The sequence below is a fragment of the Plectropomus leopardus genome, chromosome 18, assembly GCF_008729295.1.
Source record: "Plectropomus leopardus isolate mb chromosome 18, YSFRI_Pleo_2.0, whole genome shotgun sequence".
Lineage (NCBI taxonomy): Eukaryota > Metazoa > Chordata > Actinopteri > Perciformes > Serranidae > Plectropomus > Plectropomus leopardus.
Genome location: NC_056480.1, coordinates 1,829,431 through 1,842,149, shown reverse-complemented (window position 1 = coordinate 1,842,149; position 12,719 = coordinate 1,829,431). Strand labels below are relative to the sequence as shown.

The window sequence follows — 12,719 nt, the reverse complement described above, 5'->3', positions numbered from 1 at the left end:
TAAGATGAAGAACTTTGAACTGTTCAGTAAGTCAAAAACAAACTGAAAATTTGACTTTGGGACACAGTGATAGATATTTTCCAGTATTATCCAACATTTTTAAGTTACTAATTTAAAAGCGTACACTAAACTACCATGGAAAAAATAATTAATTGCATTCACTGAAATTTATGGCAGAAGCAGAAAAGGCAGGTTGAGGATATGTGGGTGTGAGCTCAACCACTTTATCATGAAACAATGGATTGAATGTAACAGCTCAGCTCAGACTGATGATGAACGTCGCAGGATGTGATGATGGATTTGTAACTACACCTGCTCTTCTACTTCACTTTCATTTATATTCACTCTTGGGAAGCCGCACTGAACAAGCAAAGTCTTCCCGGAAAGAAAAGAAGAGGAGGAGGGTGACTGTGCTGAAGGATGGGAGACTGAAAAGAGGTGAAGGGGAGGAGGGGAGGAGGTGGGCGACAGGAAAAGGAGAGAAAAGGAGGGGCTGGAGATAATGATTGGAGGGAGGAAAGCAGAAGCAAAAGGAGTTGATGAGCAACGAGCGAGGAGTTAATGAGGGAGGAGGAAGAGGCCGGGGAGAAGACAGAAAAAAGGATAAGGGAGTGAAAAAAGGGGGAAAGTCAGGATAGGAAGAGGAGACAGAGATGGAGAGGTGATGCTCGGTGCCTCGACAGCCAAATCAAACAGGAGTCTTCACACCGCTTTGCTTTGACGGCACAAACTAATGTTTCCTCTGTAAATACTGTCAGGGCAAGAGAGAGAGAGGGAAAGATAACGAAAGAGAGATAAAGAGCCAATAATGAGAAAGATGGCAAAGACGCAAAGACAGACAGAGCTAGATGTAAGAGGAACGAGGCGGAGGATGATAAAAAGGAATGCATCATGGGAGTTTTTTAATAACACAGTACGTCAAATCTGCTAAGGACTGCGGCCACTGCTTGTCTGGTTGCCAAAATGCGTGTTTGCTTGTCCCATTAAACATTTGAACCCTCATCTGCGTCAGCGAACATCGCTCCCCCTCCTCCCCCGAAAAACACGATGAGCAAATTTTACAGCAAGCGTTTTGTGTACTTTGTGGCCCCACAGGCGGATAATAAACCCCCCTTGTTGAAGACAAGAGGCGCCTGAGTGGCAGCCAGTGCTGAGATGGCAGGACCCCCCCACCCCTGCACTGCGGTTTGCTGCTTGCATGTATTATTTAAAAAGTTTTTTTTTCTCCTCCACTTCTTGCGCCTCGTTTAGTAGCCGTGATCCTGATGGGGTTGCACAGGTTACAACAGTTATCTGAGGCTCCCGAGGCAAGGGAGATCAATGCAGGTGGAGAGAAGACAAAAGGGTCCTGTAATTGAAACGAGGCGTGGACAGCAGCATTGCCTCATGTTAAAAATAATATATATATATATATATATATAAAGCAGGGGGTGGTATCTGTTTAAAGTAAGAAGTGCTGTCAAAGTGTGCAGCTTTGACTTGTGGATTACAGGAAGAATGAGGCAGAAAGCCTAGTTTTTTACCTACAGTGGACAAGAGTGGAGGTTTATTCTCAGTAACAAGATTTCTAAGGATACAACCTGATTGCTTCCAGTCAGTGTCTGATTTCTTTTCCTCTTTGTAGCTCCATTCTGCTGTTTCCCTTGCTTTTTGTAAAGTGCTGAGTTTCACTTTGTTGCACTCTAGCACTCTGTAAAAGCCTTTATTCGATTTTCTCTGCCAGACCTGCCTTTTTAAGGCCATATTTAGCAAGCAGGGCCCTACTGAAAACAGAAAAGTCCTTCTTTTGGGGTTTTTAAAATAATCTGCATTCATATGATAACACTGCAAAAAAGATCCATATGTACACGGATCCGGAAAGAAAACGAAATCGCTGTAGTATGCATGCCAGGTCAGCAGATGGTGGTGTAACTTGCAATGATAAATCACAGAGGACGTCACAGTGCAACAGTGACGTCACTGTTCTTACAGGATCTGTGCACTGCCAGTTTACACGACGACAGAAGGGGCGGCGTTTTCAAAAGATTACACTGTAACCCTGTTTAGTTTGTGTAGTTGGAAGGATTTAATAAGTATTCATTTCCTTCTAGTTCTTTATGGACACAAGTACTTTTGTTAACTGAATATGTCTGATGGGCACTCTGGTGTTGTTTTTCTGTCTTATATTTTATTTTTCATTCCCCTATTTGATTAGGCATGTTCAAACTAAAACAGAAAAGTTTTATTTCTCATTTCTCTCACTGTAAATGAATCCTTTTCCTTTTCTTTCCTCTATTTGTTTCCTTACTTATCACTTCTCCACCCCTTTCTCTTTTTCCTTTTCTTACCCAGTCTTGAGGTTGTCGATGGCCTCCTCCACACCCTTCTGGTTGTTGCGGATCATGTACTGATGCATGTTTGGATAATTGGAGCGGATGTTCTCCTCCGTGCTGCCGTTTGGCACAGTTCCGAATCGCAGCGGCGGGTACTGCTCCGTGGGCTGCTGAAACTGTACGAGAAGAAGAGGTGGGCGAAGATTAAAGGGATAGAAGGAAAGAAGGAAGTTAAAGAGAGGTAGACGAGAAGGGGCGGAGGGGAGCTGATCCCCACCGCAGGATGAACTGCTACAAAGTCTTCACTTTGAAAGAACGGCCTCTCCGCTGCACTTTTCTGAAGAGCTGAGGGGGAGACTGATGAAACAGATGAGCTTTTAAAGTGTTGGAGCAGCAGGATACAGTTTTGTGGTTTCTGCTGAAACTGCACTGAGAAATAAAAGAAGAGGAGGCAACCGGGAGAGGCAGCATTTTGAGGGAGTATTTTATGTTCATGGGTGTAGAATTTGGACATGTCCCAACTAATATCCAGCGATTACTGAACTGTCCCAACACCAATCATCTAGACTGGTCCTAGGCCTCAATGATTGGTACTGGGACAATTCCAAATGCCTCGCCTACCCCACTAACACCAAACACAGGCATCTTTAGCCCAAAATAATTCTCACTATGAGTGGTTATTGTCACTAAGGCAGGGACACTCAACTTTCTGCAAAATGACAGGAGGCCAGGGGCAGCAGCCGTTTCTAAGGTTTTTTGGATGATTCTATCATTTAAGGACATTTTTGGATTTTAGCACATTTTTAATATTTTAGGACATTCCAAAGATTTTGGAACATTTCATGATTTCAGGACATTTCCAGAATTTAAGAAAATGTTTTGATGTTAGGACATTTCTAAGAATTTAGCACCTTTTGAGGATTTTAGCACACTTCTTGAATTTTAGGACAGTTTGAAGATTTTAGAACATTCTAGGATATAAAGATATCTCAAGGATTTTAGCACAATTCTAGGATATTAGAACAAGGGGTTAACCCTTTGAAACCTAAGGAAATTGGTTTGGTTTCTTACAAAAACAGGTGGAGAAAGCAATGATAAACAAAAATCGGCCAACAATTTGTAAAAATAAATTACAAGAAAATAAATTACCTGAAAATAAGCCAAAAAAAAGAGAAAAAAGCGACAAGAAAATGAACCAAACTGCTGAAAAAAAATCCACCCTTAAAAAACAAAATCATCTAATAATTTTCATCTCTTTTTCTTGTCCCCTTTTACTAATTTCTTGCAATATGTGGGACTTTTTTTTGTCAAGATGCTCATTGCTATCCCCCTACGATTTTTAAAGAAATCAAACAAATTTGCTCAAAATTGTTTGGCAGCTTGTAAAAGGTTTCTGAACCCAGTACAAAAAAAGACGCAGATTGAGATTTCAGAGAGTTAAAAATGTATTCAATTGAATTCATTCAAGTGTGTGACTATGCACACACTAAAAATAAACCTCTCAAAGCAAAAGAGGACTGAAGAGAAAACTCTGCCTATATTTGTGCTGACTCAGCAGAGCTAGTATTACATTTATTTACAGCCTAACTGCATTATATTCCATCATATTTTTCATCTTAAATTGTCACCTGTTCCCTGAATTTTGTGCTTTAAATAAAGACATTTCCACTTTAAATTGGTGCTTCAAAACTCCCCAGAATGCAGTCATGAGGTATCCGAAACTCCAGACCCCTCACTTGCTACATGCCCCCAAAATGTTGAAATGTTGACATTAAACTTTCATCCTGAAGCGATTCTGAAGTTCCCCACCTGTTGTGGAGAAAGACAAGAACCAAAACGTCATCTGAAGAGTGACCTAATTTCTCTCTCTCTCTCTCTACTCCATTTACTTCACAAGACGAACAACACATTATGTAAACGCACACGTCACTCTGAGTCCTCGCTAAGCTAAATACTTTTTTTATATCAGTCCATCTGGACATCCACCTGTTCATGCACGCATCCATCAGTCACTCCATCCGTACCTTCTTATCCGACAGCCCCGACACGGTGTCGATGTACTCCTCCTGGATCATGAAGGCAGCCAGGTTGGCAGTGTAGGAGGCCAGGAAGATGACAGCGAAGAAGGCCCACACCAGCACCTGATGGAGGAGTAAGATCAATGAGGGCCCAGTCTGACAGGTGTGGAAGTATTTTAAGATTTCAGTGACACTGTTTTCACTTCTTGGCATTTCATTGCTAAACCCACAGCTGATGCTGTCTTGCCTGGAGGGGAGAGTCGTATTTGTCAGCGTGACACCTCAGCCGGAAAGGGAAAAAAAAAGAAAAAGTCTCTGAAACTCTGGCTTTTGTCCTTTTCTTATTTAAATGTATAATAATGATAAAGTGACAGGTTGGAAATCCTTGCAGGAAAATCTTTTTTTTTTTTTCATGAGCCCCCTACTGACATCGTTATACCTTGTTCTGGGTAGACCTATGAGCACCTCCTGTTTTAGGTAACTGTACTTGGATTGTACGAGTATTCACTTTTTATGCTACTCTATACTTCCACTTACCCATAGTTCAAATGGAAATATGGCATTTTTACCACATTACATTTATCTGACAGCAATTGTTACTTGTTATTTTGCTGCAGAGGCTTTACTGTACCTTTACAAAAGCTTGAGAGTAGGACATGTACATCTAACAGAGTATTTTGACATCGTAGTATTATCTCTTAAGTAACATATCTATGAGTTTCCACTTGAAAACACCAGCTGACCCAAATTACTGTAGTGCACAGAAAAGCTCCTTTAAAAGGTGGTTTAAGGATTTGGCATAAAGACCTTTAACTGTACAGAAGTGCTGCTTTTAGTGCTGCAAGATGCTACTCTGTTGACATCCAGCCAAGAAGCGAAGTGAGAGATGTGGATTAGTTTTAGCACTAAATTTGCACTTGCAGTCGGTGATAAACGGGGCTATTTGCTTCCACAGTACTCTCCTGTTTATGCCAAAAGTTCATTTGCATAATTTTCTTAATGAATAAGATGAAAAATTTACTCTCTCAGCTCTGGCAACTGAGGCATAATCTAAAAAAGGAGCAATCTTAGTGAACAGGGATTGAGTGTTTTGCTCAAGGACACTTCAGCTAGAGGATTCATCCAAACAGGAGTGTTGAAGAACGGACTCCTTCCAATGGCTCCCTGGTGAGTTTCATGACTCTTGAGCCTATATAAGACCTATTAAACTTTAATGATCGATATTAATAATACATGTTTTTCAATTATCAACAGAGTGCATGCTGGGATAGACACTTGTGAGTCTGAACAGGCTTATTTACATATTAAAAATTAATGAACAAATGAAAGCAATAGTTGATAAACAGCCTTCATAAAAGACTAAATTCATCTTGTAATCTTTTGTGATTAGTTTTTGTCATCGGATATGATAAAAAAAAGAAAAAAAGATCAGATTGGGATTTTGTCTCTTTTGTGTATACTTAAAAAAAACTTCTATAGTTGAATGAAATAAAAGATGCTTGATGTGCACTGTAAAGTGAAACTATTTGTTCCAACGTAACCCTTTAAACCTTCAAAGTTATTTAAACCTTCAAAATCTAAGAAAATCAGTTTGCTTCCTTTTGAAAGACATGGGAAAAAGGTAATGAGCAACTCAGTAAGAACTACTTCGTAAACTGTGAGATATTAGCAGATTTGGGGAAATTATTATAAGGAAGCTAGGGAAAAATGTCCAAAACTATATTAATAATTTTATATTTAAACTTATTTTAATTTTTTTACTGACTATGTACTTTTTACAATTTTTTTGTTATTTCGCTCATTTTGGGGTAATTTCTTCCTTAAGCTGTGCATTGCCTTTTATATGTTTTTGAAAGACATCAGGCTTATTTGCTCAGGTCTCAAAGGGTTAAAAAAGTTTGCGTCCAGGCTGCCCTTACATTTTTAAGTTTAAGTGAATTTGAGAAGACAAGTTGAATAATTGCAAAATCATTATTGTCTTATCAAATTCAGTCAACTAAACGTTTTAAAGCAGCAAGGACACTAACTTTTTTTAAGTCAAATCGAACAGTTTGTTTTATGTTACCTAACAGGTGACATAAAGCAAACCAACAGTTTAATGACAAACTACAACATTTCCTGAAAAAAAAGTAAAAATTTCTCCTCTGACCCCTTTTGTAAGGCCTATTGAGCAGCTAATGAGCTCTTCAGATGATTGGAGGTTGCTGCGAAAAAGCACTCGTGCAGACAGTGAGGAGAAAAAAATATACACCTCGAGTTTTTCACCTCCTGTGGTTCTTTGCTGCGCAGCAGAGGGGGCAACCCTTCCACTGATTTTTCTTTTTATGTTGTGAGGGCAGAGAGCAACAGCAGGTATTAAAAAGACCACCGCGGTGAAACAAGTGAATGAACACTCTTGAACTGATTGCCGAGGCGCAAAACCTTGTAAGTTTGACTTTTTTCTTGATAAGAATACAAATAAGGGATGTGCTATTTTGTGTGTGTGTGTATCTCAATTGATAAACCAATCAGTCAACTCATAGAATAGTTAAATATTTGATCTACTACTATAAACTTAAAGGGACAGTTCACCCCGAAATCAAAAGTATATATTTCTCCTCATTTCTATAGTGCTCTTTATCAATCTAGATAGTTTTGCTGTGAGTTGTCACGTGTTGGAGATATCGACCAAAGAAATGTCTGCCATCTCTCCAATACAATGGAAGTAAATGACACTCAGCTTGTTGTGCTCAAATTGCCAAAAAAAAAAAAAAAAACATTTTAAAAACAACAGAAATGTCTCTTTACAGAAATAGTGACCCGGTTACTCAAGAAAATCCACAGACCTTGCTGTCAGCAGTTTAAGGACTATTTTCTTTCTACTGAATTACACTCTCAAAATGTATCGCCCACACGGGGAAATGTGCTCTGACTAAGCACTAAACATTAAAGCCAAGCCCCATGAACAGTTTTGAAGCCGAGTTGATGTAGTCATAGATGTAGAAACGTAGATACCACGTTTGACGTGCATCTGCGCATGCGCCATATTGGGGAGGTCAAGATCCGCTAGTAAACAAATACATATGTTCTGAGAGATGCAGATTTCACTACCAAATCAACTGGAACTCGCTTAACCAATTTTAATGAAATTTGTTTTGTATTAAACAGTCAGCATATACGATTTATGTCCCTTCAATACATTATAATGAGCTGAGTTTCTGGGCTAATATTGTTCGACTGAAAGTGAACAATCTTATATATCTTTTTCAACAGCTATATTTTAAAGTAGGGCAGCTATTTATTAAATGAAGGAACTGTTGGTTAAAGGCTATCATTTAAAGATTATACGTAATCAACATGTTCTCACCCCAAGTCGTCACATACATATACACATACACATATACAACATATTATCCTTCTGTGTCTGCTGTTGACGTTCTGGTATGCCGATTATGTTTGTTTGTTTAAGCAACAAAAGCATTTTGCAACCAACACTGGGACGCTGCAGAGAACACCGGATTCCCACATGAAAGTCCAGGGTTTGTTGGACCCATCCACCGACCTCCCACCCACCCTAGAAAGACCTTCATGCTCCTTATATTATGTTGTTACTTTTCGCATTTCAATGTGATGCTATCTAACGATGTATCGTGGGGTCCTGACTGGTTCCATCTGGCTCAACTGACACTGCATATCATCTGCATATCAAGCTGTTGCAGCAGGCGCTGTCCCGCCATGCGCCAGCATATAATAAAACGGCGACTGGTTCTGTTTGGCCGCATTCTCAAGTGACACCACTAAAACCCAATGCAAAAGGTGGCTTTTTGTGTTGGGTTTTACCCTGCAAAAGCAGCAGCATGTCGTCAAGACTTTGGAATGAAAATGGGCTGACGTAACTCATCCATCTAAAACCGCATCGTTTCACCCGTGAATCATTAAATGAATGCCTTCTAGGTCGTGAGTGATCATCTCGTTCCAAAAATAAATGAAACAATCAAGTCATTGAACAGTCAGTCTATTAACCAGTCAGTCAGAGAGTGAATGGGGTGCAGTGATTACCATTATCTTGCTGGTGGTTCCTCTGGGATTCTCCACAGGCACAGAGTTGTTGAAGACCAGCGCCCACAGCAGCCAGACGGACTTCCCAATGGTAAACTTAGATCCACCCGACTCTGACAAATATAGGAGAACAAGGGATAGTGGGAGAGAGAGAAACACATGGTGAGTATAATATCCTCTAAAAATTTTAAATAGAACTGCAGAGGCCTAACCTAAAAAACATGAAAAACTACAGATGATGCCCACATACTTCTTTTTTCTGCCATATAGTAAATATTCATGATAGTGTTGAGTTGCTGTTATAGCATGACAAACTGCCCACGGTGATCTAAGAACTGTCTGATGTTGAAAACCCAAACAGGGCAGATAGAGCTACAGGGAGAGGAAAGACCTGCATGGCTCTATCAAAGATTAAAACTGGCAGTGGACTCCCTTGTGTTGAATCTAGAATCATTAAACTGTGAAGCCTCTGAAGGAGAGGGATAAGAGACAAAGTAGAGCAGATAGAGGAATCCAGTTGTAGTTTTCGGGATGAAAGGTGGTGGATTTCTGACTGGAAAGGTAGCCATCATGCTGTGAAGGTATAGATGAGATGGTGGAAGATACAGGGAGAGAATATGAGAGTTTGCAGAATCTGTTGTTGTCGACTTTCTTGTAGTGAAAATGAACGTATCACTGAAAAGATGGAGGGAAACAAAAGAAGGGAAGAATTTATTAAAGCCATCTGCAGACTTCATTTTGCTAAATTGGTCATTAAAACTTTGAAAAGAGCTGAAAGGGGAGGTGGACGCATTTACCACTTACTGTAACTCTTGTGGTTAACTAATTATCAGCCTAATTGCCTGAATAAAAAATGACCTAGTACCTTTCTGAAGGTTATGTTACATTTGTACCTTTTATATGTAGCAGATATGTTGAAGCTTGAAATAACATTTTGATTTCGGATTTTTGATGGTATTTTTTGATAGGACATCTAGAGAGATGAGAGGAAATGTAGATTAGAGATAGTGGGGAAGACATGGAGCAAAGGGCTGCCAACTGAGCCACCCGCCACCCCTGTGGTTAATGTGTGGTCATGTTTAGGCATAAAAAACACTTTAGGGTTAGGAAAACATGTTTTGGCCTAACACACATGGTTTGATTGTCACAATCTAAGCTAGAAATTACTAAAACTGTTGCTAAAAAGTATCTGCTTTAAGGCCTTCCACTTTTGGATGACACCTGGGACTCCATTCTCAAGCAAACACATCTCTCCCTGTAGCAGATTTGGGCTTATACAATTTAAAATTGTACATAGAACTCACCTTTCAAAGGCTAACATGGGCTAAATTTACCCAAATTTGGATACCACATGTGACAAATGTAAATCTGTACCAGCCAAATTAATTAAAATGTTTTGGACACAGCCAAGATTACCTTCCGTTTAGGGTTAAATTTTAAATTTATTTTTTCTTTGGCCTCTTGTTTGTGGTCATGCATTAAACAACAGCTCTGTTGTTTCTTCAGCAGACAGCAGTCCCATCAGAACTGTCCCTTGTCTCATTCTGATGCTTTTAACGCACACATGAAACTCCATTTACCTCCATTTCATTGGAGTGGAGGCAGAAATCTGACATGTATTTGCCAAAACATGGACAAATATTACTTAAACTGACTTTTAGAGATATTAAATATGACTAACAGTGGTTTCAAGACCTGGGATTGGTGACATCTGCAAACAGTTTATGGTAATTGAGATCAAATGTAGACTTATAACTGTTAGACTTTTGAGCTGTGTCTTACGGCGGTCTTTTGGTTTTCTTGTTCAAAAACAAGATAGCCTTTGATATCTGGTGTGAATGTTTTCCGTGAGCTTCCTTTGACCATCTTAGATACTATTATATGAGGATAATAATGTGCCCCAGTAATGAGTACAAAAACATGGTAATAAGTTAGAGTTAATTAAAAAGTTAAATTTCAGCACCTCCCGTTCCCTTGTCTCTAAGTCATGGGTTTTTGGTTAGAAGCCTAAAACCAAGTCTGCGGTTAACACAAGCTTAAAAGACTTTCATGTTTTGTTCTACAGCATAAAATATGTTAGTAAATACCTCACTAGCAAACTTTGAAGCTTTTATGCGTCTTTTAAAAGGCAGTTGCTTGCAAGTGGCTAAATGAGACTACAAAACGTCATTATGTTGTGTTGCGTTACAGTGCTTACAGTAAGTCCAGCAAGCATATGTACAGTTGTACCAGTACTCCTAGTGATTGCATTTATGCCTCAAAAAAACCTATAAGTGGTGTTCATTTGTGAGGATTATCTTACTGAACAAAATTATCATTAACTTGACAACGCTTATTTTCTGTAGTAATCCAAAGTCTAATGGAAAAATCTCATCGGCTTTTTGTAGAGAGAAACAAGGCAATAATAACTCCCTGGTCGACTTAAAATAGAAAAAAATCGTCCCAGCCCACTAAGTTGGTGCAGGGAAAATCAACTTGCTTTGATTTGTGGCCACTTTTGCAAAATGACAGGAGGCCAGGGGCCAGTTGCATGTTTCTAGGATTTTATGACATTTGTAGGATTGTAGGACATCTCTCAGATTTTAGGCCATTTCTGGGATTTTAGGACATTCCTAGTATTTCTGCACATTTCTAGAGTTTAAGACATTGGGGGCTGAGGGAACTCCATCAGGGGGTGCGTTGGATCCTCCACTGGCAATTCTTTTTATATAAACAAGCTCTATTTTGTGTTGTTTTATGCAATTTAGCACCTTATCCATACTAAAAGTACAAAAACAATTTACAGTGCAAATTACTTTATTTTTATTGTGAATTAGAAAATGGCTTGAAGGCCACATGGCACTCGATTGGGGGCCAGATCTGGCCCACGGGCCAAAAATTGAGTATCACTGAGTTAAAGGGTTATGGTCTGCTAGTACGCTGGCCTGGAGAGGACTGGTGTGGTTTGAGCTTTTCCAGTCTCTACAAGCTGATAAATCATCTTTTCAACTACTCAGTCTATGTTTTTATTCATTGTAGGATCAGAAGAATAGGTAATGAGGAATGAAGAATATGATTAGAAACAGTGTGTTTAAATGAAGAGAGAAAGAAGCAGAGGTGAAAAGAAGTAAAAACTGACAACCAGTGATGAACCAACACCTACCTGTCTCTCCAGCTCTGTGTAATTCCACTGGTGTCAATTGATTAGAAAGTAATGAATGACATTTTCAAATGACTATTAAAAATGAATGTAGCCGTACAGAGGAGCAGCCAGTAAACAGCTGAAAACATGATGAACTGACAAGTACTGTGGAAATGTCAAAATCAACCACCACCGCGTTGTCAGTGTTTGTTTCATTATAAATAAATACGCCGGATCGTGGGTGTGGAGTGATTGTTTTGACTCGTGTTGTGAAAAAAAAGCGCCGCTCTTTGCATAATTTGAGCAAACACCCTCCTCAAATCAGCCCCCCCTCACTTATATAACTGACGAAGTGACAAGTTGGTAATAATGTTGTGAAATGAGCAGTAGCAGCAGGTTGATTGGCGTGCCCGCGCTGGAGTGACTCTGTCTCTTACTCTTGGCGCTCTGCAGGCTGCGGTTGTATCCCACGGGGCTGAAGAACTCGAAGATGAAGACGGTGACAGCCACCACCGACAGGCACATCACAAACATCATCACCCACACTGCCGGGCTGTAGGGCTCTGCAACACACACACACACACACACACACACACACACACACACACACACACACATAAGATATAGTTTCTGAAGTTTGCCCGTCATCTGTAAAGTGTCACTTTATCAAATGAGAATCTGTCTGTAACAACTGGACTGTGGACAAAGAAATCGAGTCCTGAAAATAATCGTTACAAAAACCTCTGTCAACCCCTGAACCAAGTTGTTGACATGATAATATTAAAAGAAAAATCCAATCAATAAAACAGTTTGGTAAGAGTCACAGTTTATACCCCTGAAGGCCATCAGTGCTCTACCAAACAACGCAGTGACTGACTGCATATTTACATCACAACGCAACACCGCTCACTCCAAAATCGCCAAATAGCATCACTCTGTCAGAGCTTTCAACGTACGAGCGTGATGCCAAAAGCCACCGTACGTGTCCAACTGGAGCATGGCTGGATGGCATCGGATGAGAACGTACTCGGACAGATCCTGTGGCGTTGTTATAACCCACTGGCAGACGGCAGGATGACACTAGGCACGTCAACATGCAATGTGCATGGGTGACGAAACTTGATAACGAAACCAGTTGCGTGCGCATGAAACACTACAGGGAATAACGCTGCCAGTGACAAGATGACATAAGGATTGCAAGTGCACTTATAGGGCAGGCAGGGAGGTGGA

General features: G+C 39.9%; 1 protein-coding gene across 1 annotated transcript in view; it reads right to left on the bottom strand.

The window, feature by feature from the left end:
* LOC121958119 (glutamate receptor ionotropic, NMDA 2D-like) overlaps positions 1-12,719 on the bottom strand; it is a 147,345-nt gene that overhangs the window by 31,580 nt on the left and 103,046 nt on the right. The window contains 4 exon segments of the mRNA XM_042506990.1: positions 2,328-2,488; positions 4,337-4,453; positions 8,369-8,481; positions 11,927-12,052. Of these exon segments, the coding sequence (XP_042362924.1) occupies positions 2,328-2,488; positions 4,337-4,453; positions 8,369-8,481; positions 11,927-12,052 (517 nt within the window).